Genomic DNA, 26,358 nt, shown 5'->3' with positions numbered 1-26,358 from the left:
GCAAATGGAGAAAACAGCACAGAAATGCAGGTGTTTCATCTCAGACCAGCGATGCTGCTTGGGATTTGTGCAGGGAATCTGTTCAGCAGAATGGGTTTAGCACTTAAGAGGCAGTTGGAGTTAATAGCATTATGTAGTGCTCTTGCTGCCCTCGCCTCGGGTGCTTTGTTTGGATGTGCCATGCAACTTCCCAAAGCTGGGTAATTTGCAGTAGTATATTATTAATAATGCTATTGGCAGTCTTAAACAGATTTTCAGTTGCGAGTTCCACATATCTTAATTTATGTGGAGTCCTTGATTTATTCAGACCTATCTTCATCTTTCAGTGTAAAGGGATGCTGTTTGTCACATAAACAAATACCTCGGTAAGAGTTCTGCCTTCTGGGCTTAGTGCGAAATGGGAGTAGAAAAAAATAGAAAATTGACAACAGCCTGAGCTCTTTTAAATTGTGCTCCTGTGTAACAGCATGTTGTCGGTCCTTTGGCAGGTGAGAACAGTCATTTGATCATGCATTCCCTCCATGCCAGTCTATAAAAATTTCACAGTACATGAGCACACTTTTCTATAAATGTTTTTACAGTCCTAAAAAAAAATAAATACAATGCGCGTCTGCAGGCAGGTGTGAGTAGAAGCCCCTAATGCACTAGGTTACCCTTCCCTGGGGAATTGAGTTTGATTAATAGCTATTATGTGGTGCTCTCTGCCAAAAGCAAAACATTTGTGTCCACAAGAGGCCAAGTGATAACGTCATTGCTGCCGGGGATGATTAACTCTGCTTGCAGAGGCACAGAAACAGAAATTGCTTTTGCCCTCTTGTCAAGGTGGGAGCAGAAAATTTTGTGTATGAAATTCATACACCTAGAGGATGAAATCAGGTCTTCTTTGGACTTAGAAACAAGAAGTTTGCCCTGAGAGAAGGTACAGACCAAGAGAGGAGGAGAAGGTTAAGTGGAGTGGGATGAATATCATTTTAAAAAAAGAAAAAGTTTGCTAGAGGAAGAAAAACTGTTTCCTGCAATTGCATTTTAACTGAAGTATAATGAGCATTAGTTTTATCAGCATGACTTCGAAGCACTTTAATGTTAGAAAATACTCGTGGGCTCCAGTCATCTACAGACTTCAAGTTCAGCAGAAATGTTTCATGGTCCATTAGCAAAGTAGTACAGTGGATCACTGAAGAGGTCCCAGGCTGTTTCTGTTGTTTCGCAGTCAGTGGTGTACCTTCCTCCTCACCTGCTTCCCTGGGGACAAAGGACATTAGCGTTATTATATTGTAAAGCCAGCTTCAAAGTGAACTGGCAGGTTTTGATAAGAAGCTCATTGCCATACTGTAAATACCGTGGGACATACTAAAGAGCCTGAACCCGGCACATTAGTGATCTTGACAAGGAGAATACGGCTCATTTCGCAAAACTGATACTTGGAGGTCATGCTCAGTTTAAATAAAACAGACCGGCATTTTCTAACCTGTCCCTGGACTTCTGTGGGCTTAACTGAAATAGTTAGGATCAACTCTGGGTAAAGTGTTCCTCTGAATTACAGTTGACAAGTGTTCATCTCTGGTTGTATAACAGGCATAGCGAGATGTTGCAATAGCTATCTCCAAATCAAGCAGATAAAATAAATAAAGGTTCTTTTGTAAGTTAGGACACTTTCGACTTCAGCAGAGTTCAGGTTGAATTAATAGAGGAACCGGGATTAGAATTTTAGTATTTTTGACTCCCAGCCACTTGGTCAAACTAGTGGGCTGTGTCTCTGATAGGGTGGTTCTGGTTTCTTCCCCGTTTGAGCAATACTGGTTTGCTTGCTGAAAAATGGAAGCTGCTTAACATCTTAACAAAGCGGGGAAAAAAACCTTGAAATAATTAAAGAAATGTTCACAAGTTTCATTTGAAATTTGTGGAAGAAAACCCATTCATCACTTTCTACTGTAACTGTATGTTTTTTCATAAATGTTATGGTGGCAGAAAGGTTTTCCATTCTTATTTGCCATCAAAGAATAGATGACTGCCTTGTTTTCTCTTGTTTCTTGAATATGGGGAATGTTGGTTTTTGTGACTTCACAACAGTTCAGAGAAGAGCCAGAAGCCCGATTCTGGATTTAATGCTGTAATTTTACTGAACTTTGCAAAGACATTACTAAACTCTACTGTGCATTGTCCAGTCTTACTAGATATCTAGTATTAGGGTACATATCAAAAATATGAATGTTAGAAATTGGTTTGAGAGAAGAAAACGGAGCTGGCATAGTAGTCACTGATGAATGATACCCCTGTGCTGTCACATCACTTTCTGGTCCTGTTTCCTCATCTGATGGGCTGATGGAGTGAGAAAAGCCTATCCACCACACAAAAGTCGCTTGCGTGTTCTCTCTTTAAGAGTGTAATTTATTCAAATACGATTAACAAGCGTGCTGACTGTCATATTATTTGTCTGTAAAATTACTTTTTTTTTATCCACGTTAGCATCTTTTGAAATTATCCCCTCTGTATTGGTTAGCGGGAGATTTTGCACGGTGAGGCTTAAATTAGTGTGTGATGACTGAGAGCCAGCCTTGCTTTTGAGGGGCAGAGAGTACGTCCGATGGGATACAGCGTCATAATTATAGGCACTGGCAACAAAGAGCCAGACCTGGTACAGGGGAGGGAGCAGGGCTGCAGGCCGTGCCATCATGCCCCATCATGCCTGCTTGTGCTCTGTACTCCATTGAGTGTTGCCATGGGCAGGTGGGCCCGTCTTGGTTGAGTTGGCCAGCACACGTGACGCAGGGTGCTTTATGCTGCTGTGTTGGTTTTATTCTGCACCTGGGGAGGCAGAGATCATAAAGGATCCAGCTTTAGCCTAGGATTAAACTGCAGCCTTGCTTTCCTCAGCAAGGAGTCTGAGGGAGGGCAAGAGAAAACAGCACGGGGGAGTCAAGGAAATGGCAGGTAGCTGGAATTGCAAGCGATGCTGGAGTGTGCTCCTGGGGTCGTGGTGGTCCTTTGGTGTGCAGCTTCTCTTCAGTTTGGAGGCCTTGAATGCTATTTAAAGCACAAACAATGGGGAAAAAATGACATTTAAAAGAATGTAACACTGAGGTTTAGTTGAAAAACTGAAGCGAAGTCCCACCATCTTTTGGACTAAAGCACCTGCCAGTGCCTCCTAAATGTATGGCTGTGTCCTGAGTGCTCTGGAGTGGAGTCCACTGTGCAGCTGCAGACAAGAGGTACAACTTAGCAGGGTTTGGATGCCTTTTTCTGGCCTTAAGGTGAGGGTTCAGTAGTTGTCAGTCTTTGAATATCTGTATTTCCATTGTGAACGTTCAAGATACTTAACTTGATCTGGTTATAAAAGGATCCCCATGTGTTAGACTTATACAGGGAATCTTTCCCCTAGGTTTTGGCTGTAAACATAGTGAACTCCAAAGCAAGTTTCCTTTGCAAATGTGGTCAGCTGCTGAAGGGGTGGCTGCTTTTTGAAGGAACTCAATGCTTGTCAGTAGTCTGAAGTTGCATCTGTAGAGTGGGGCACACTGGTTAATCCTTGTGTTTGGATGTCATGGGATGTCTTGGGACATCTGGGAATTGTATTTTGTCCCATGTTGCCTGTCTCAGGTAAAATTACTGACTCAAAACTACTAAGTCCAGGCTGAAGGGAGTGGCTAAACCGAGGTTATTATTTCTTATAGATTAGTTTATCTCCTGGACCAGTAGGAATGTCATGAGAATCTGAGTTAAGGTAATACGTGGTTAAGACGTTGCTGGTTCATGAACTGGTATTGTGGAGTGTGAAGCCAGTGATGCTTACAGTTAACGGTGTCTAAGGGTAGAGAGCCTGTTTTCAGCTGCTTACAACTCCCAGCCAAAGCTTAAAATTTCAACCTGAAATTCTTTCTGCCTTGTGCCTGTTGCAGGGTCATTGTTTTGTTTCTTTGTTAAAAGATTCCTGAAGCAAATTTAAGACTATGGACATGATTTTCTGGAAGTAAGCAACATGAATTTGTGTTTACATGTAAGCATATAAAAGTTGTAGCAGCAACCTGCTTTGGGTCAAGGGCTTAAAATTGGGCAGTACCATTTCCCTGGGACTTTGGTCCTCTTGAAAGCATTCCCATGTTTGTCTAAGCTAACAGTCTCTCTCTGAAGAGTTGCAGTATATGCATGCTGGGTTTGAAAACTAAGTTCTGAAGACATTCTCTTGGCATTGGAGTATCCAGCAGGTCAATTTTGGTGACTGTGGGTAGGTGCTGAAGGTGAGTTTTATCCCACCTGAGTTCAGGTGTTGAACTGAATTTGGGCAGCAATCTATTCTGACAGTTAACAGATTTCTGCCCTGCTGGTGACCTAAAGGAGGAACATTCAACTTCCAGAGCAGTGAGTCTTTGGATTTTTTTATTTTAATTCCTCATTTTTAAAACAGACCATTGTAAATGATCAAACTTGTAAAGCTGTGTATATTTAGCACATCTCTTCTGGCTTGCTGGGAAGGAAGAGTTTGTATTCTTTAAACTGCAGTCCCTCTTAGGTACAACTGAGGGTTTTCTAACTTTGTAATTCTTGAGTTTCTGGTGTATATATAGAAGGAATACATGGATCACGTTGATAAACTTTGACAGTAGGAGCAACAAATTGAGCCCCAGTCTTGACATTTCTTACTGAAGATTTTAATGTCATGAACAATACAGAGTGCTTAATTCTCTAAGAGTAAAGTGCAAAACTGTTTCAACACCTTTTGAGTTAACTTAGTGGTACCACTAGAGCTCTGTGTTGGAACCACGTAAAGGACTCTGCTCCTTTACTGGAAGTCATCACCTGCAGAAGTGATCTTTTTGAAGATGAGGTCTTTGCTCATTACTACACATTATCTCCAGAAGCATGAATACAACATGTCCAGCAAGCCTCAGCTTCTCCATTAGACGGATACTACATAATCCATTGCCACATTATCTGTCTCATAAGTAAAACTACTGTACCAGAGCAGCCCATATTTTGTATGTAGCAAGAACTCTTATTTTCCAGCTTGAGAGATCCAGCTGGTTTGTAACAGGGCAGGGCTTTATACTCGCTTGCAACTCATAAAGATGCTGGCTGCCTAGTGTTCCTCAGAACGAGAACCTTTTCTGAGGGCTCCTAGCACCTGTGCGTTTTGCCTTGTTTAATAATTCAAAGGATTTTTTTTACCAGGTTTGGTTTTTTTTTTTTGGCTTACTTGGAAAAGGAGAAATGATTTTGCGGTTTAGGACAGAAAGAATATCTGGGGCCTAACACAGGCTCTTTCCCACTCTCTCAGGAGAACATGAGATTGGCAAAAGCCTCCTACTCCTCCATAACTTGCTAGATTTCCACAAAAGGGAAGTGATGCTTATCTGAAAAGAGGAGTCTAAAACTAAATAGTTTTTACAAATACATGTCCATGAATTTATTTCACTTAGCATACAAAAAACTGTATTTGTAGATGTGTGTTATGGATCAATTCCATTGATCTAAGTGTGTGAGAGACTGAAAATAAACAGCAATAGTTGTAAAAAAAACAAATAAAATTAGTTATTTTATACTTATTATGTTGAGTGTTTTCTTCAGCTTCAATAAGAACATTTTGTTTCTCATTTGTCAATGTGTAAGTTTTCATAGTTTGTTTAGCTACAGTGGGGAGTGTAGGCTCAAGCTGGAATCATTAATAACAGCAACAAAATAACTAAAGAAAACCCCTAAGCAAACAGAAAAGCAAACCCTTTGCCTGTATAAGGGGCCCTGTTGGTGCTGAGGGCTCTAGGCTGGTGCAATCCTGTTGGTTTTGGCAGGAAAGCTAACTTTGCCTGATGTGTTGGGATACAAGTAGAAGTCAGAAATGGTGGAAAGAAGAGCAGAGTTCACACTCGCTGGAGGCCCCAGTGCTCTCTGTATGGATAGGTTTTGCAATACATAAGGTCAGAGTGGGCTGTGATGTTAGTAATGGCCTGTGGCCTTGGAGGCATTTTCGTGAGGCTTTTTTACTACTATTATTTTATTCGTATATTTTCCTTCCTCTTCCACAACCAGCCATTTCACTTTCCTACCTTCCATTCCCATTTTTTTCCTTCTCTTGAGCTCTTTCCTTATATCTTGAACTCTACTTTCCTTGGTTCTACCCATAGTTCCCCCACCACCACCTCCGCAGTTTGTCTGGCCTATCCCTTCTCCTTGTATCGCTTCCCTTTCACGTTCAGGCTTTCCCAGTGGCATCTCTTCCTTCACCCTCCTGGTGAAGGTGATGGGCAGAGGAGGTATGGCAGCTGCCTAGGATGCGGCCGTGAACACACAGGCCACGTAAGTGGTACGGATGAAGCGCTCCAAATTCTTCTGTCCCCACCATGTTTGCGCTTGCCTTCTGCTGAAGGCATGTCCGCCTTCAGAAAGGCCTTGGCTCTGTCTCTCCTAAGCCTGCGTCAGTAGAAACTGCTGAAGCACTCAAAGCTTCTTGAGAAATCAGATAGCGGCGTTATTTTTGACAAGGTGCAGATTTTTGAGACAAACTTTTCATGCTTCCCTTTCTTTAGAAAGTGTTCATGTAGTAAGAAGATAGGAAATAGGATGACGCTATATTTCGCTCCTCCTCTATCCTCTACCCCCCAAACACTTTTTCGTATGTATTCTTGCTGCAGTCTCACAAATCTCCTATGTGATTGTTGTGCACATTTTTTTTAAAACCGTGGTTACTGCCATTTATGTAATGCATGCTGTTTGCTTTGCCGCCATGTGCAACATCTGGTTTTCTTCAGTCTTAACACCTACTGCTTGAGAAACGACTTTGTCATTTTTAGTAGTATGCAGCCCAGCGGAGTATTACTACTTGTGACTTCCAGCAGCGTGTGGTATAACGTTTACCCTTTTCCCAAAATTGTCGTCCATCTCCCACATCTATTACTGAAAACCGTTACTGACATTTCTGAATTGGAATGGGTGGCTCTAGGGAGAATATTTCCTCTTTTACATGTTGCCAGCTAAATCATCAACCCAACAAGCTATCAGCTCAACAAGCTCTTGTGGAGAGGCTGTCCTTGTCTTTCCTCTTCTCTTTCCTTTTCATCAGTTATGAGTATTTTCTCACCTCTTTGTATGTTTTCAGCTTAACCTCACTCTTCATCGATGCTGTGGCACAACATTGATGGAATACTTAATTTGAGGACTATTTAGTTCATGTACTGTACTATACTACAATTGTGTAGAATTATTTAAAAATGTACTCATTCTCTTGCAACTCGTTATTCTTGATGATCAGGTAAAACTAGCTGAGTATCATCCAGGCCCATCTTATTGCATGTTAGACTTGAAACTGAATTTTTGACCAATTAGCATTGCATTACCTTTTATTCATGCTAGCAGTAGCACGTTTTGGTGTAGGTATCAGTCACATAGTAAAACCCATTCTGGTAGCATTACTAAGTAATAAAGCTTTTTGATGTGAAGACCTAGAAGTCAGAACTGGGATCTGTTCCTGAAACTGTGAGTAATTCTTACTCGCATTACTGACAATACTGACTTCAATTAAATCAAATGAATCCAAGCACAGAATCGCAATTATTCTGGCATGGGAAAGCTGACAGTGTTTTTAGAGCTATTTTTATGGATGCATTTTATAACCTCACTTATTCCAGTCCTTCCCCCTTTCTTTATTCTTGCACAAAAATAATACATCAACTGTTTCAGGCTGATATCTGCAAAGTGAAAGTTGTGTTCCTTTGAAGCTGAATAGAAGGAAACATCATGTCCATGGTTTCACCATCTGCATATAAGACAGCCATTTGTTAAAAAATATTTATAATATCTAACCCTTTGATTTTCAGATCTGTTTACCTATGAAATATCCTAGGTATTTTATAGTTCCTAAATAGCTTAAGTTCCATATTTAAGTCTTAGATTTTGATGCCGAACCATGTATTTGTAAAGGTACATGAAAACTAATTTAATCAAAGGAAAATTTAGATAAAGACTGCTTCATATCGGAAAGAACTCATTAGAGGATGATGACTTAGAGTAGTGAGCCCTTTCATGAAGCCTTTTTGAAACAGCCTTTAGCTTAACAGAGAAATTATCTCTGTTTTCTGGATATGGAAGGTTTTTTCCCTATAATTTTGGAATGACAGTTTTTTGTTTTGGTTTGGTTTTTTTTTGTTCCCTTGAGAAACAGAGGAGAGACAAAAAATCTGAACAGAATACTACTGTCTTCATTTCTAAGGAAGAGCAAATAACAGCTTATAATGTAATAACACAATCTGAAGGGCCAAATGATAAATTAATGGAAACGGGTTCTTGTGTATTGTTTTGGAGACTAAGCACATTAGATTGAATTGTTTCACAACCAGCATGCCTAATTATTGTGTCTGCCACATTCATCTATTTAAATCATTCCCAACTTTTGGATTACTGCCTAGAATATTACTGCAATACGTGTGTTTCAACTGGTTATTCCTTTGTCGTGTGTAACTTCACGAAGGAGGCTGATTTTGTTTGGAAAAAATAAATACAAGTGAGCATTGGCAGTATGTCTATAATATTTGATAAAAAGGGATGATAGGTTTCATAATGTTGATTTGAATGAGTTGCATGTGAACTGATACTCTATTTGTTTTGTCAGGTCAGTGACTTAAAAAGTGCCTTTGCCAAGTCACTTTTATGAGCGAGGACTGCTACACCCGTGTTCTCAAAATCCCATCTTTGCCAGCCAGACATTGCCTTCACCTCACACCTGGTGGAAGATACCTCAGCCGTCTCCATTTGCCAATTAGTTGATGGGAAACTGAAAGTAGAAAAAGAGGAAGAAGAATTATTGTTATTCCTGGGACGTGAACAAATGACCGCATTGCTTTTCTTGTGTGATCAGTACCAGCAAGCAACCGTCAGAGAATTAGGATTCTATCAAGGAGTGCCATTGTATTGAAGGACCTTGGCTTAAAACCGGTGCGTCCGTGATACAATCAACAAGGTCACATGTTCTACAGACAGAAATGCGACTGAGCATGGTTTTTCCCAGCCAAAAGTCTACAAGTGGGACTTAATGATTGATGAGTGACTGCTTGCTGATAAACTTTCTCTGTTTATTGTGCTTTGTGTGCGTTGGACATTGTTAATCATCTCCCACTTTTTTTTTTAAACTTTCTTTTCAATTGGAATTGAAATTATTTTTTTCTGTGGTTTTTTTTTGTGGTGTTTTTTTTTTTTTCCTTTTCTCTACCTTCTCTTCATCATTAGTTCTGGAAATTTCTTCAGCATATTTCACTTGACAGCAATTTACAAATCTGAAATCAGCTTTTCATCATGGCTTTGAATGTTGCTCCCGTAAGAGATACAAAATGGCTAACATTAGAAGTGTGCAGGCAATTTCAGAGGGGAACTTGTTCACGCTCTGATGAAGAATGCAAATTTGCACACCCCCCTAAAAGTTGTCAGGTTGAAAATGGAAGAGTTATTGCCTGCTTTGATTCCTTAAAGGTAAGGAAAAAAAACCACCTGCATGTGTAGTGAAAATGCTGCTACATTGTACTGAAAGTAAAATGTGAAATGATTAGTTACAACTAAACCAGATTAATCAGAAAGTTCTTGGTAAGATGTACATTAAAACAAATGTTATTTGTCATAACTTTTATTTATTGAAGCTTTGAAAAAATTTCTTTCTAAGGATTTTCTTTTCCTGTGTCAATATGTTGTTTACAAAAATTGCATTTGGCTGTGGGATACAGGATTGCTTACAGCTGGTAGGACAATTGTATTCTCCCGAGCACATTTTATGAATTATTATTGTTTCATGGCAAATGAAAATACATGGTGGCACAGTACTAGGCCATTACCAGAGTCCTAATGAAACAAATCATATGAAAAGAGTGCAGATTCTTTCATTTAAATCAACCAAAGTAAGAAAAGTCTATCCGTTACTTCAGTTTTGACACCATAACGGGTTGTTTACCCTTGGTATTGGGGACTCTTAGATAAACTAATAGCACTGATAATTACACGTATGGATAGTGCAGATAGCAGTGTAAGTTTAAAACAGAGTGATGGGATTCTTTCCTTTGGAGGATATTTAGCAATTATGTTGTTAGGCCATCAACTTCTGACTTGCTAATGACATCAGGCACGCTTTAGAAAACTATTTTAAAAGCTCTGTGAAAATACTTCATGTACTGCGTGAAAGAAGATTAATGACCCCATGGGATTTGGGGAGTACACAGTGTTTTCTATGATGATACATTTGTGTCCTCATGTCAACAGAAGGAGAAAGCTTATTTCATATAAATAATTAAAGGGCAAAATTGAGCATTTCAGATTTTGTTGTGAAAGTTTTAGTTGTGGCTTTGTCTTTTGGGCACGGGAGAATGCCTTGGCTTGCTTTTTAAATTTAGCTCTGTAGATCAAAATTCCTGTTACTCATCAAGAACTCTTTTACTGTGAAAACATCAGTGTGAAGGAGAAGAAAATTCAGTGTTATTTGAAAATGTTAATTTATTTTCATTATACTTTTTTTTTTTTTGGTGATATGCAAGATAGTGTGCTAGGCATCTCTCTTCCGGGTTTCCTCATTTCTTCTCATCTTTTGAAGATTTACAAGAAGGTAACTCGGCGGAAATGTTTGTGTGGTGGTTACATCTGTGTATCCTGCAAGCCAGAACAGCACCTTTGGAGACATTGCAGTATGTCATCGAGTGCTATTAATGACCTTAATCCGTGGATTACTGCACGATAAACTGTAACAGCTTCTTTGTAGATGTGCTCGTATATTGGTTGCTTGCCAATAGGATAACTTTTTTTTTTTTTTAAATGGTCAGGCTAGCATCTGCAGCAAATGGGCAATCAGCAGCTTTTATGAAAAATAAGGAAGTCAGTGTTTTTTTTTTTTTTAAATACAATTTTTAACTATTGTAAAGACTGGGGGCCGTGGCTGGGAGGCTGGAGGCGTCTGGCAGGGCTTGGTCAGTCCTGGGCTGGCAGGGCGGTGGGTTTGCAGCACAAGAGGTGCTATTGCTGCATCATCCTGGCGAAGCAGTGATGTGTCTGTCCTTACTGCCTGAGGACAGCATCACTCTCCCTGGCAGCATAGGGTGCTCGCAGTGGAGGTGCCAGCTATTCGAGCTGGAGACTTTTTGTGCAGGGATGGTTATCGCCCGTGAATAGAAACTGGAGTCACAGCCTAAGCTAATAATACCATGAAGAGAAATCCTGAGGGATCGCTGCGGATAACATTACTGACAACCAGCATCATTGCTCAGTGGAGAGAAGTCCAAAACCATGTAAAAAATGTAGTCAAAGCAAGCAGGCATGTTTTGTCCTAGTGCGGGAGGGCATCTGCTCCGAGAGGCCAGCTCACTCCAGCCTGGATCTGGTGGCTGAAGTGGTGATGCTCTGTCCCACTGCCCATCGTCACCCTCTTACCACCTGGCGGAAGGGAGCATGCTCCTGGGCCTCCATCTGGCGTTTTCCAGTTGAGTCTGTTGGGTTAAATTGCCGGTAAAGATGGGGTTAATTGCCGGTAAAGATGGGGTTATACCAAGAAACCAAACTGTGGCCTGAAGGAACAGAGGTGGAGGTACCGGTTTCTTCCCACTAACCCTGCTGCAGGCAGAGGGAGATTCAATAAGGGGCCAAGAACGTCTTCAGTACCGCAGCTTCTTGCCGCTGAGCATGGGTCGGAGCCGTGCGTTTTGGTATGCTGCTGGACCCCTCAGCGCATAAAAAGCTCTTAGGGATCATTGCGAGTGCGTGGCTCTTGGCTATGTCAGCTGATATCCTCGCATCCATTATCTTCATTATTTGGAAGGGTGTTTGTAAATCACCATACCTATGGCAAGGATGTGGCTGGTTAACTCCGTTTGCATATACTGCCGGTTCAGGGACTTAGGTCATTAGTCACGTAAATCTATTTGATGCATAGCTTTCAAAAACGCTGGTGTTAATCATACAGTTTCAGAATAACGCTTTGGCACTCAACAAGGAGGATAATATTTCATGGAAATAAACAGAACAGTCTAGAATTATAGATAAAATCAGAATTTAATTTAAGAAAAACAAGAGCTGTTTTCCTTGCTGAACACTGAACCACACTTTAATGTAGGCAATTATTTAGAGTTTATTTACATAATATCTAGAGCTTTGGAGACTTAGTGTTTTAACTGTCTTGGTTTGGTGTGCCTGCTGTAAAAATAAATTATAGTGAGTATGTTGAGTCTCTTTGAACAAACATCTTCCTACCCAGAAAAGACAGAATTTTTTCAGTCTCTGACTGAGGTATGTGTTACATTTAGGTGGTGCCTGGTAGTTACAGCTGCTCCCTAAGTAGTCAGTCAAACACAAGATACAGCACTCTGAAACAGGCTTTCCTTTACCCACTGATGGATCAGAAGAGCCCCTGTTTGGGGAAGGGACATGTACTCTCCTGCATGCCGCCTTCTCTCCAGATATCCAGGGTAGATGAGGGAGCATGGTATCAGTATCTGCCAGCCGGATTAGACTGCCAAAGCACCAGTATGGAGCTACTGGAGAGCGTCCAGCAAGGGACCACAAAGATGAAGGGACTGGAGCATCTCTCCTATGAGGCGAGGCTGAGAGAGCTGGGACTGTTCAGCCTGGAGAAGAGAAGGCTCAGGGGGGACCTCATCAATGTATATAAATACCTGAAAGGAGGCTGCAAAGAGGACAGAGACAGGCTCTTCTCAGTGGTGCCCAGTGACAGGACCGGAGACAATGGGCACAAACTGAAACACAGGAGGTTCCCTCTGAACATCAGGAAACACTTTTTCACTGTGAGGGTGACTGAGCACTGGCACAGGTTGCTCGGGGAGGTTGTGGAGTTTCCATACTTGGAGATACTCAAAAGATGCCTGGACATGGTCCTTGGGCAGTCAGCTCTAGGTGGCCCTGCTTGAGCAGGGTGTTTGACCAGATGATGTCCAGAGGTCCCCTCCAACTTCAACCATTCTGTGACTGTGTGACCAGAAGCATCTTCCTGCTGACTTGCCCATAGCCTCAGAGCTGTTGTAAGCTAGCAAAAGCTGGCTTTGGGACTGAAGGAAAATCCCAGCCAGGGACACCTGCCTCCACACCATGCCACATTCTCCTTTGTGCTCCCACCACTGTCTTTGTGATTGTGCAGTGCACCAGGTTGGGAAATTGGTTGCGGTTAAACCAAAGTTGTTGTTGTAGTTGCTTCTGACACAAGGGAGAGGGGCCGTGTGGCACCAGCAGAGCGCTGGGTCACTTCTGCCGGTGACAGTGCTGCGGCATTAGGCCCGGCTTCTGGAGTAACGTGATTGCATCAGAATCCAAGTTTTCCTGTATTAAAGAAGCATATTTGTAGGTCTGTTGGTTCCGAGTAAAAGGTCGACAGAATTTAACAGACCCTGTTTGCTTTTAATGCAAAAGGAATTTTTGGCTCTGAATACCTGTCCTTGCAATACTTGACTTTAAACCCAGGAAAAGTTGCAACAGCAACCCATTGGACTGGTTACAGTTTTGAGGATCCAAAATGCTCACTGTTGAAGACTGTCTGGGCTCTGAATATCCTTCATCTGTGAGATGCTTCAGGCTAGACAGAAATAGCTGAAGACTAATGAGCCTGGTTCAGATTCAGGCCAGAAAGTTGGTGATTTCAAGCCAGGTTCTGCTGCATGGGCTTCTGAGATGTGACGCAGCATTCGTTTCTCACTCTTTGGTGGAGGACAGAGCCTGGTCTGTTCTGAACAGGGCATTTTTGGGGTGTTAGGAGAGTGTCGGTGGATCATTCCTGCACACCCGATGGATGGTGGGTACAGCAGGGAGCCAGCCTGTGAAGAGGCCTGTCTAACTGGAAAGTTTGAATTTCAGGAGCTGTTCTGTTTATATTTTATACTGCTCACTGGGTTCAGGTAGCTTAATTTAAAAGTGAAGAACCTGGATATATTATCAAATTTAGATCCCTCCAAGTTGGACACTACAAGCAAACCTCTTTTCGAGGCTTTCTTGTCGTGCTAATAGTAAAGAACAAAATCCTTTTAAAGGAATACTAATATATAATGTGATGTCTGGGGACAAGAACATGCAACACTTTGCTGTATTTGAGCTGGATTTTAAAAAACACATTAAAATGAATGGTGATGTCTAGGAGGGGGAGAGGGGAAAAGCTTGGCAGATAAGAAAATATGATCATGTGCGTTTTAGTGGGAGTTAACTCTCATGTTCACAGGCAAGTCTGGGTTTTAAATTCTGATCTTCTTTCTCTTGACTCAGATTTATACCCTTTCTGCAGGTCAGCTGCTAGAAGGATATGTTGTCTAAGCTAATACAGATAACAGGAGGTATCTTGAACATACTGTCATTGCAAGCTTTATGGTGGTAACAAGAAAATGAAAGCTTCTTTAGGGCTACAGATGGCTTTTTCTGTAATTTTTATCTATTTGCTAGTGTCTAAACACTTTGAACTGTTCTATTTATTGAGACAGCAGACTAGTGTGAACTGCTCATTTGCATTTTCATGAAAGCCTTTTAAGAATGTGCCTATCTGGTCTCATTTGGCACCACAGAATAAAAGGTAATTGAAAGCTGTACACAGAGACCTGTTTACCAAGTTAAAAGGGTTCCAGGAAAAAAAAAAGAAATTTTAGGAACATCCACTTTGTTGAAATATCTGGAACTGAAAAGAATCTGTTTAAGATGGCCTGAGCTTTATTTAGAAAAAGGAAAAAAAAGTCTTTGTAAAGTGAGCAGGCTGATTCTAAGAGAGTGAGCTCAGAGTTGGGCTGCAGTAGGTAGTCATTTGCCTTCCTGTGATTCTTTTATGGGTGTCTAAATGTTTTACAATTGTCAGGGACTCAGGATCATCTCACGCTTTGAAGTAGGTGATACCTGCTCTCACTTGGCAGGTGAGGCAGTCTGGACAGACTGTAGATATGCACCATATGCAGAGGGGATTGGCTAGTTTTGTCTATACTAGAAAGCATTTAAATGGGTTTTATAGTGTCCTAGTTGGCTGAATTTCTGCCCATGGACTGGTTATGTAGTGTGACACTGTTCAAAGACAAGGTGAGTTCAAGGGCTGTGCCTTCACTTGGTGGGGAAGAATGACTGAAACAGGCAAACTCATTTCTCCTGGGCAACAGAGTAGCTTATTCCTTCTGGGCCCACACACTCTGCCTGCTTTGCTGCCCAGTGACCTAATTTCAGCAGGATGGGGGAGCAGGCTGCCCATTTCAGTAGCTGTGGGCTCTGGTGACGTGGAAGTTGCAGGCTGAAACCTTCGGGTGAGGGATGCAGAATCCAGTTCTCCCTCTTCCTCCAGAGCAACTAGTTCAGTCGCATCCTTTTTTTTTCACCCATGTCTGTTTTTTCTTGTAAAAAGTTCAGTAAACTGCAGGTAGTCTACGAACGCCACCTGGCAGAAGGTTTCATGTTTCTGAGTTGCTGCAAAGTGTGGGCATGAAGAGAAAGTGTCAAGGTCAGTTTTAGATGACTGCGAATTAACTCTGTAGACTCCCTCTGTATTCAGAATAGCAGTGGCCACCCTGGGTCAGACCAAAGCCCCATTTAGCCCAGTGACCCGGTAATGGCCAGTAGTGGATATTTAGGAGGTGATGTGCAAACATGCAAACTGTCTTCCTGGAGTGTTCTCTGAGCTCTTAGTGGTGTGCTGCTCAGAAATGTTGAGAGCCAAGCACAATGTGGTTGTACTCGATAGCTCTCAGTGAATGTCTTTCCCCTGGATTTGTCCCGCTGCTTTTTGAACCATGTACACCTTTGGCATCCACAGCATACCATGGCGAGGACTTCCACACCTTCATTATGCACAGCATGGAAACCAGCTTCTGTTTTTCATTTCAAACCTCCTTCTCTCATGGATACCCCCAGTTCTTTTACTGAAGAAGCAGAAGAGCATCTCCTGTGTGTTGTCCTAAGGATGAATCTGAGTGGGTTTTTTCCACTGACTTCTCTCTGGAAGGGGCATATTTCTCCCCGGTGAGTTCAAAGGAAGTCTCATGAGAGAAGACTTACTCTTTTACATCTGCTCTGTGAAAATACTGTTTCCAGGACAGGTATGATTCCTGAAGGCCCTGCTTTTTCAGGCTACGGGAATTTTTTGGCTCAGAATAAAGTGCGAGGGGTCAGATGCTGCATGAAATTATGCCATCCTATTTCCTGAGACTATATTTCACATTATACCCAACCCATGCAACTGTGAGCTGCTGCTAAAAAGAGATGGTTACATCCAGTCCCGTGTCCTGTCACAGCTAGCTCCCCTTTTTTTGTCTCTGTTCAAGTGATCATGCAGCCATGCAACTTGTTTGAATTGATCCAAAGGAAAGGGAAGAACTGCATTAAATATAAGATAAAACTATGAATTTAGGCAGCAAAATCTAGGATAAACTGAGATACAATGGGGTTTAAGACAGGGGAATCTCTTGCTGAAGACACCACCACACCACCCCCTCACAATCTCTGAGTTTAGGAACTCAGTATTCCCTGCATTGTCAATCACATGTTCTGGTTTGTTTTCTGAAAAAGCTCTTATTTTTATTTTTGAGCTCCCTGTAAGTCCTCCCAGCATGCACAACTTCCTTTAATACTTCCAGTTTGCTGTTTGCCTCCCTCCCGTCTATTCATGAGGCTGTCTCTGTGCCAGCTCTTCTGGCTTAACTAAAGGCAGGGTTAAAAACCAACTAGCTGAACTGCTGGGCGGACACCCTTAAAAATCCATGAGCTTGTCTTAAATGGGTTAGGAGAGAGTAAAGCAAAACTGAAGTAAGCCTTTAACTGTTGTGTTACACGGTGTTTAGCTTTTTTTGAAAATAAATGAATAAATATATAGCTGTGGATGTTTGCTGAATGCAGAGTGGGCTGTGCCATTTGCTAGGATTTGTCCCTCTTTCGAGAGGGACATTTCTGATCTGTTTCAGAGCAAAGTCCGGAGGTGCAGCTCATCCACATGACCCATATATTCAGCCTGTGGGAGTGTGCAGGGTCCGGAGCCCCAGCGGGCTGCCAGGGCTGAGACAAGGGCTGGCCCCCTGCAGCAGCTCCTCTGAGCTGACTGTCGAGTCAGCTCGGAGGAGCAAGTCCTAACCTGCTGCCACCTACTCTTCTCTCAGACTGAAACTATGAAGATCAGAAGAGTTGAACCAGTTGAAGTTCATTATGTAGGCTGTTAGAAAAGCCGGGTGTCTCCTTCAGGCCCTGTTTTGTTTCCTTGTTCGTCTCTCTCAGCAGCAGCACTGAGAGCACAAAGCTGTCCTGGCTGTCACTAGTATCCCCTGTCACCACCTGACCTGTCAGATTTTAAACCTGGCCACCTTCTTTTAACTTGATATAAGTTACATTCTCAAAGGACAGCCCAGTTGGACACTTAATCACTGAGCTACCCACACCCTCCTTCCCTCTGAAGGCCTAGGAAGCCCCTCTTCCCAGTCACACAGTTTGGTGGCAAAGCCTCTCAGTGATCAGAGCAGATGCCTTTCACAAGCAGAAGACCTGTTGCAACAGCTTGTGCCTCGTTTACCCTGTTACAACTGCCCGATGTGAGTGAGCGTGTGTTTACCCTCAGTGTTCACAGTTGTTTTTGGTGTGGTAGAACTTGCTGAGCAGGTCACCTGGCCTGGGAAGGAGGATGAGCACTAGAAGCAGAAGTGGTTAAAAGAAAAAGCAGTTCAAGAAGTGTCACTGAGGGATGTAATACAAATATATCTTCTTGTTCACTGAATTGTGTTGTCCTGAGGGACTAAAAGAGTATTTAGTAGTTCCTGGGCAGTGGTCTTGCTGGGTTGAGTTAACTACAGGAGACTCGTGAAGAGCATTCCCCAATAGTCTGCCATACCCCTTCATCTCAGATGCAGCTGCCACTTGGTTATCAGTCTAAGTCTTATGACACGAAGAAGAGCAGCTAGGCAGACTGGTTGGAGCTGCAGGAAACCTTGTGTGGAAGGTCATGGTGTTTGGCAGATGCTCTTCAGATTTTTAGGCACTTGGGGGTGCTTCATATACCCATCGATACACTGTGTAGTTTTTGTTGCTGCACCAGCCTGTGCTCCCCTAAGCTTTATAATAACCAGTCTGTGGGTGTAGTGAAGGGAAAATTCAGTCAGAGTCTCTGACTCATCCCATCACTAGGATTTTGAACACAAGAGCAATTGCTCACTGCCCACTCCTCCCCCATGCTCCCTATTAACTCAGGTCACTGTTCCCACAGGCTTGCTCTCTCCAGGTCTCCCCACCTACTCCTTTATTTTTCTGGCAGGTGGTTCTTCTTTCATTCCAGGCTCTTTTTTTTCCCTTGGCCCTGTGTATGTAGCTTTCTCTCAGCTCAGGCATCAGCTGTTCTTCCCAAGCTGTTGTATTTCAACTGCATCATCAATACAAAAGACAGGGTTGTGCTCAGATGCAGGGAGCTTCCTGATGGAAAAGCCTCACAGAGACAAGACCCATGTTCCTGTTAGTCCAGGTCATCACCAGCACTGGAGAGAGATTTTAAATCTAAAAAAACACAACAAAAATTCGGGAGTTTAGTTGCAAGTCTGTTTGACGACCATACCTCTCTCCCAACTTGCATCTCCTCATATGAAGACTGGAACCTTGTTTTTGAGGAGGTGGATTGTATTGGAAACCCACTGCAAAAAAAGGAAAGCTGTTGTGGTTTTAGAGATGCTGGAACATTTCATTGAAAGCCTGCTGCGAGGTACCCATCCCACAAGTGAAATGCAAGAGGAAATCATAAGCATCTGTTTTCTTCCACATTGATGTGTTTCTGGGGTCTGTGGGCATGCTGTGCCACCCAGGATGAGATTCAGGCAAGGTTTTGACCACAACAAAGAAGAAATTAATAATGGGGAAAAGAAACTTGCCTCCTCATCCACTTTGTCAATGAGCTGTATGGTAAGGTGTTGGGAGCAACGCCCCAAAAGTCTGATAGCCCCAAAGCTTGGAAAGACAAGTTGTTGAGGGGTAAAAAGTAGGAAGTAGACAATCAGTAGAAAACAGCATGAAAACATGTGAGACGTAGCATCTGTGGTGCAACACCCTTGTATGCATTTGATGGCTCAAGGGGCCAACGAAGCCACACTGCTCCCTGTGGGCAGCTGTAACCCTGTAGGCTCATGCATTGCAGCACAGCATGACACTGTGGTGCCATGCTCCTGACTGAAGGATGACTTGGTGCAGTCACCGCAGTGTAGTCATACCCTTTTTCATGAGGCATTTGCAAGTTTTCAGCCCTTGCTTCCTCTCGTGTTCGTTTGGCTTGGACGAAAGGGGATCCGCGGTGCACAACATTGTGGCAGCTGCATGGATGGCTTGGGCTAGCAGCCCATCAGGTGTGCTGCTACCGCCTCATCTGCATGTCCCATAGACCAGACACCTTTTAAGCTTTGTAAAAACCTAATTTATTTACTTCTGTTTGAGATTCAGTTTGGGCCTTGAGCATTCCACAGTGAGGCTATACCTCTGACTGAACAGGTTCATGTACCATCTTACACATTGTCAGGAGAGGAGCTTGCTGAGTGTCAGCCTGGTGGCACTTGTGAAGATAATGCAGTGGCTGTAAAAAAAGCTCCGTTGTAACTGAGAAGCTAACTGAGCTGCTGGGACCTTCTCTGTTGGTTCACAGCAAGCCAAAAAATAAAACCCAGCGTGTTGGACACGAGAATAAGCCCCAGTGGCTGTTGTCAAACAGTCCTCCCGGCCACTACCCCCAGCCAGGTAGAACACTCAACACAAGCCAGCTTTTTCAGCTACATGTAACATTAAAAGTCAAGAGACGTATAATGATTTTTTTTTTCCTAAGATCACTTTCTAGACTAGGCCATCATTTTAAAATTAATATGCTGTGGATAATATCCGAATCTTTGGGCTTGATTCAGTTGCCCAAACAGAGGCATCTGATACTATTTGAATGCCCTAGAGTGCTCTTAATGGCTTTCCAGTGACATGTCAGAGGAGTGTGTCATATATGCTGGCACCATGCAGCGGTCCAGGATGTCCCAAGGTGCTCCAAATGGTCCTGCTGGCTCCTCTGTGACAACAGAGTGAAGCCCTTCTTGAGAGGCAGCGTTAGCTCTCGTACTAACTGGAGACTCTGCAATCAACTGCTTTGAGTAAAAAGGTGAACGGTGCATTTGCCGCAGTGATGACCTGGCTGAGAGGAAAGCTGGGGTGTAGGCCAAACCCATTCTTCTGTAGCGGAAAAATGCCATCGTGGAGACCAAAAAGAGGGTGAACGTTTTCAGCATGTACTTTGTAGTTCATCATTAGTAATGCTAACAGCCAGTGTAAACTCATTAATTTGAAATAGTGAAATAGTTGCGACCCATGTAATTGGGCTTGTCTTTTGCTATCTGTGACAAGAAAGAAAGTCTTCCTGTGCACAGGGGTGTTATGAAAGTGAACTCATTCTATTTAAAAATAAAAAGATGGGCAACCTTTTTCAAATTTAAGTTGAATAGCAACCATAACTACCTCTTCGTGAAGATTTTAAAGCTAGGAATTAACCAGAATGTGGTCTGTGCATTTGAAAAACCATGAAAGTTGCAACAAAGAAATGCCATTCCCCTGAAGTATAATTCTCTATTACTTCATTTGCAGATATGAACATGCCAAGTGCCATCAAATACGCACGTAGCTGGTTTCTGATACAAAATGGGAAAAAATACTTGCTTTTCAGAGGGTATCTTAATGGTGATTTTCCTAAGGTAGTGGATAATAATGAACGTTATGAAAATGCAGGCTACTCCCCAAACACATCTTGCCCTACCTGTGCTTCGTAGCGCTGGTCATACAATTTACGTCAGTGTTATTAAAAATGAAGGGATGGGGTTTGCATCTGCAGAGATGGAGGTGTGTGCATATAGCTATAGAGATACTGTGAGCATCTGTAAATTACAGTGTTGGTACGAAGGTGGTTTTGTGCTTCATGCTGAACACGTTGGTGCCGTTGGAAGTTCCAGCCTGTGACAGTCCTCAGTATAAATCAATACAAATATTAATTTACTTCAAAACTCTTATTACTTCAGTAAGAGTAGCATTAGCTGATTAGTATGCATGAACCAGTTGGTGTTTGAAGTGCAGGAAGTGTCTATGGTTCTCTTTCTTTAGCTGAATCTTCTGGCTATAGTTGGTTTTAGCCTGGATTCTTGAGGAGATGAGGCTTATGCAGTCAGGCTGCCTCTCTTTCCCTCCACCCCCACTAACTTGTGAACCCACTGGCCAATTTTAGCCAAGTTTGACAAAGAGATCACAGTCTCAAGGATAATTAAGTTCCTACAAGTTTTGTAAAAACAGGCAGCCAAACAGGGTGGAGAAAGAGGGAGAGACCTATAAGCCCTCTCAAATGAAAGAAGAGGTTCTCCGAGGGCACAGGCGAGAGAAGATCCTTAAAATTGTTAACCACAAGGAAGCCGGCTTTTGGGATTTGCAGTCAAATGTGTAAAACTCCCACCTTCATTTGTGCAGGTGTTCGCAGCACTACCCATTTAATGACGCCAGTGGTCTTTGTATTGAGCAGAGCTGTTGCAGACGACTGCTTGCAGTCGTTTCCCTCTTACCTTTAGCCTCTGCTTGCTTGTAAAGTGTAGTTTTCATTATATTTTCCTTTATCGACCTTTTTAGCAGATTTATCTTACTAAATCGTTGGTTCTTACCTTTACTTTTTCTTCAGGGAGAAGGAAATTTCCATTAGGAATGCAGGTTTAGGTCTTATTTTAGATGGGTGTGTGAGGCAGTGAAAGGATCCCGCATGATAGGGTGGGGAAGGTCAGCGATGACACCCCTGACTGAAGCTGGCTGTTGTATGAAAAGCACCACAGAAGTTATAAAAGGCAGTAAGAGAGAGCAAGAGAAGGTGTAATTCTCTAGAGTATGTGGTTAGAGGTCATCTGGAAGGAGGGAGTTTGCAGTTACCGTCTCTGCTGCTAGGTTTCTTGAGCCATTTTTTCTTTAGACACCTACTTGATGAAAAAAGACGAAAACTGTCCTGGAAGCAGAGGTGACTCCATTTTATGTAAGAACCATATGCCATTTTGTCCTGAGCTCTTAGCATCTCATTTTGTTTTCAGGGCAGCAGCCCACAAGGCTCTTCCTGTGTCCCGGTGGAGTAAGCCGGTCTTTGGCGTTGTTCAAGGCTGGCCTAAGAGATGTTTGCTCTTTCTTCCCCCAAACTTGATGTTTTTGCAGTGTAATTAAGTCCTCCACTGTTCCATGCATAGATGAGCATTTAAACAACTACTACTATAAAAAAACAGACTTAGCCAGCTTTCCCTAAAGCACCAACAACACTATAAGCAGGTTTTCCTTTATCAGATATTTCAGTGTGCCAGCTGTTACAATGTATGTAATGTGTTTAATGAGCAAGGGAGTTTATTATTAGGTAATTGAATAAGGCTGTTCTTTCTAATTAGTTATTTGCCTTTCAGTCCTGGATGTTGCAGAAAGATCTGCTGTGCTCTGTGTCAGTTGTGTCTCAGTGTGCCTTGATTTGCTATAAAGCAGCTGTGCATCCCAGCGGTGCACATGAGAATCAGGGGTCTGAAAGTAGCCACTGAGTTTTTTATGTGAAATGAGAAATGTTATCACTAGGTAATTAAGTAGCAAGTGAAGGTCAAATAGTTCCTAACATATCTGTGTACATGGCTGAATTCTGCTTAGTGGGTTTGCTTATTGCTATAGATGTGGAAGTATCAAATGGAAAAGTAGTTTAATAAACATGTGGCTTCTTTAGAGCCATAGAGAAATGATGGCAAATTGATTTTTGGTTCAGTTCAACAGAAGTTAATTAACTGATACACCTAGCAGGATTTGTTGATCCCAGCATGCTCTTAGACTGCTTTGTCACGTGAAAGGAGGTGCAAGTAGAGCAGCCCAAAGGAAGAAGGTGGCACTGCTGAGGTATAACAGCCCAGTAGTAGACACAGGTGCCCTGCATCGCTGCGGATGCCAGGAGGAGACCACAGAGAGGACAACGCAGTTTGGAAACCGCTGTACTGATTTTTCAGTGACATGAGTAAGAATAAAGCAAGCGCATTGAAAGGGGAAAGCTGCAGGTAGAGCTGTGTGCTGCTGTTGCACGTAATGTGAAGGAACCTTCTCTCAAAACTCATTTTCTTCTGTTATGATGATAAAAACTATTATGTATGGAGAGTACAGGAGTGACAACGGGAGGGTGTTCAGGCAGTAGTATCACATGTTCCCTGGCTTGGCTGTTTAATTCAGACTGCCTTGGAGAACAGTGTTATCATACAGAATAAAAATTTACTGTGCAACTATGGACAGAGAAAAATGAAAAAAGACCTTCAGTGATCTGAAGGGAGAGCTGAAACTTTCTGCTATGGCATCTACAGGATCATCATTAAAATTGATTAGTTTGATTTTTTTTGACTTTGCATTTCTTGTGTGCATAGTGCATGCTGTTAAGACCCCTATTTAAACAGATAACCATAGTTTATCAGTATAAATCCAGTAACTTTAACATGCTTTCTCTACCCCAAAGCATGTGGAGGGTTTGTGCTTAAATTTTATTTAGTTACAGTTTCCTTAATGTGGTATTTTTTTCAGTTTTCTTTATAAGGTGCATTTTTCTGATGATGCAGCACAGACCTCCGTTAAATATATTTGTAAAATTTACAGTATTTGTAAACCTTTTCTTAGTTACAGATCTGCTATGGGTATGGCTTTCTTTTATAAGAATCTTAAAATCAGTGAGTGGTAAATCAGAAGATATCAATCTTTGTATGTATATTTAAGCACAGCTCTGCCTGCAAAATACTTGTATCTGCCTGATTTGAGCTGAAATAGTAAGTCTTCAGTCTACAAGTCATAGTAACCACTCACGTCATAGCAAACCTCTATTGGATAACAAATAGATAACCTTGGATATTGGAAGATGTTTATTTAAATGGTGGCATTTGACATGATGTGCTGTGTTATTTGAAGCAAATTGTTTAACACCCTTGTCCCTTTGTTCTCCCCTTTGTGAAAGGGATGTAACTCTGTTGGGGTTTTTTTACTTAACTTTTAGCAAAGATACTTATGCTATCTACCTATTTACTTTACTTTTTTTTTACTTTTTCTTTTAGAAGTAGGAGAAATTAATTAGCTGTTCAAGGTTAGTAGGGAGAGACAATACTTTCTATTAGACCTGCTAACATAGCTGGGAAAAAAAAGAGACAAACTTTTGTGCTCACAAGCCCTTCTTTGGGTCATATTTATAGATAATTACTGAGTGTCTTGGAAATATAGAGCATGCCTGTAAATACTCACTCATCCAAAAAAACCAGCATTTTAAAATATCTGGGAGAGATTGCATCTGTAATGCAACTTATTATTCACCTAGGAGTCCATGAACGCATAGATCACATACATATATATATATGTAGACACGGAATATTTAGCATTTGCTGTGCACCAGAGTTGGTGGATCCAGAACACATTGGACGTAGAGTCACTTCTGCAGCGCAATGGCAATTTGCCCACGTTCCTGACATAGAAAAAACTGGCAGAGTAAGGTAAAGCAGTGGAATTAAGAGGAATTAAGAGCACTGTAGATTTACTTCTGCAGCTCAGAGAAGAGATTTATACCCGAAATTACAGAGGGACCTTTGTCTACCTCTAGCAGCTTGGTGGTTGAATTGTAACTTGGAATCCAATGCTCAGGGTAAAAACAGGTCATTAATTTAGGTCCCCTGGGTGCAGTATCTGACGTCGGGTCTCTCCCTTTTGAGCTGTTGGCCCAAGTAGTTAAATTTGGGCTCCCCGAAGTAGAGGCAGGATGCATGAGAAGCCCCTTGAGCGAGGGACATCTAGCCGCCTCGCAGCCACACGCACAGCTCAGCGCTACGCTGGAGGCTTTGCAGAGAGTGGGTTACAAGTGCTGATTTGCACGGGAAGGGACTAACGTCTGCTCCCATGGGGAGTGAGGCTTCATTTCCAGGTTTTTTAAAAATACGTCATGCCAGAGATTCTCAAAACCTATCAAGCACACAGGATTTTTATTTTCATGCTAGGGTATCTGCTGAAGCTTTATGTAATCTTCTCTGTTAAATTCTCAGTGAGAAAGTATGCTCTTTTGTTGAGGTTTTGTCTAGTCATCAAAACTGACCCTTGAAAGGTATACGGTAACATCTGAATGCACTCTTTCCTCACCTTTTTTAAGTTTTACCTGTAATGCAGCTCTTCAGTGTGAAATTGGAGGCTCAAAAATCCAGTGAGGTTGATTTTTCTTTATTTTTTAATAGATGTCATATATATGATATATACACTATATATATATGATACCTATTTTTTATATATATATATATATCCTTCACCTTGCCTGCTGCTCAGCAAAGGTTTTCCCTTAAGCATCCCACTGCAGTGTTTTATGCTCAGTGCTTTGCTGAGGCAGGAGGGACCTGAGCCCACTCAAGTGCTTTGCTTATTAGTGCTCTATTAGTGCCCTCTACGCTGCCCTGGTGAGGCCACACCTGCAGTACCGTGTCCAGTTCTGGGCCCCCCAGTTCAAGAAAGACAAGGAACTACTGGAGAGAGTCCAGCGGAGGGCTGCAAAGATGATCAGAGGACTGGAGCATCTCTCGTATGAGGAGAGGCTGAGGGAGCTGGGTCTTTTTAGTCTGGAGAAGAGAAGACTGAGGGGGGATCTTATCAATGCTTACAAATACCTTAGGGGCAGGTGTCAAGAAGATGGGGCCAGACTCTTCTCAGTGGTGCCCAGTGACAGGACAAAGGGTAACGGGCACAAATTGAAACATGGGAAGTTCCATCTAAATATGAGAAAAAACTTCCTTACTCTGAGGGTGACAGAGCACTGGAACAGGCTGCCCAGGGAGGTTGTGGAGTCTCCTTCTCTGGAGATATTCAAAACCCGCCTGGACATGACCCTGTGCAATGTGCTCTAGGGGATTAGATGATCTCCAGAGGTCCCTTCCAACCCCAACCATTCTGTGATTCTATTGATCAAGGACTTCTGAATCCCCGATACCGTTCTGGTACATTAGCAGATACCTATTTTATTAATGCCAGGTTAGAAAGATAGCTCTGAGGGAGTTGTGGAAGTCAGAGATTTCCATGCTGTTTTTTATCATAGGCAACCACGTCACCTCCTCACTAAAGTTATTTACTAATGTCATACTAAACGTGGGTGGGGTTTTTTGGAAGGATTTTTTTTCTGCTTCCATCAGAAGACTTTCCTATAGCTTCACTTCTCATGTGCATTCTTCTCATTTCCAGCGTGGATTTATTCAGTGTCAGTTTACCTCCGTTCAGCTGAATGCCACTGTTAATTCTGCAGCTGAAGGAACCACGTTCCCCTTTCCTACCACCCCTCCCTGCCGCCCCAACTTCTCCTGGGACATTCACTGGAAACAGGCATACCTCTCCTCAGCCTTTGTTTTACTCAGCCAAAAA

The 26,358-nt window shown here is 42.3% G+C and overlaps 1 protein-coding gene across 7 annotated transcripts in view; it reads left to right on the top strand.

Moving 5' to 3' along the window:
- MBNL2 (muscleblind like splicing regulator 2) overlaps window positions 1-26,358 on the top strand; it is a 109,440-nt gene that overhangs the window by 28,611 nt on the left and 54,471 nt on the right. For 6 of the 7 annotated variants that reach the window (XM_068395584.1, XM_068395580.1, XM_068395581.1 and 3 more), the window contains exon 2: window positions 8,597-9,450. The exons of the other annotated variant lie outside the window; for it this stretch is intronic. In XM_068395584.1, the coding sequence (XP_068251685.1) occupies window positions 9,277-9,450 (174 nt within the window). In that variant the 5' untranslated portion in view covers window positions 8,597-9,276. The remainder of the gene's footprint in view (window positions 1-8,596; window positions 9,451-26,358) is intronic. 7 annotated transcript variants of the gene reach the window in all.

This window comes from Nyctibius grandis, chromosome 2, assembly GCF_013368605.1.
Source record: "Nyctibius grandis isolate bNycGra1 chromosome 2, bNycGra1.pri, whole genome shotgun sequence".
NCBI lineage: Eukaryota > Metazoa > Chordata > Aves > Nyctibiiformes > Nyctibiidae > Nyctibius > Nyctibius grandis.
The sequence above is the reverse complement of the archived record's forward strand: the minus strand, read 5'-3'. Positions and strand labels throughout refer to the sequence as shown.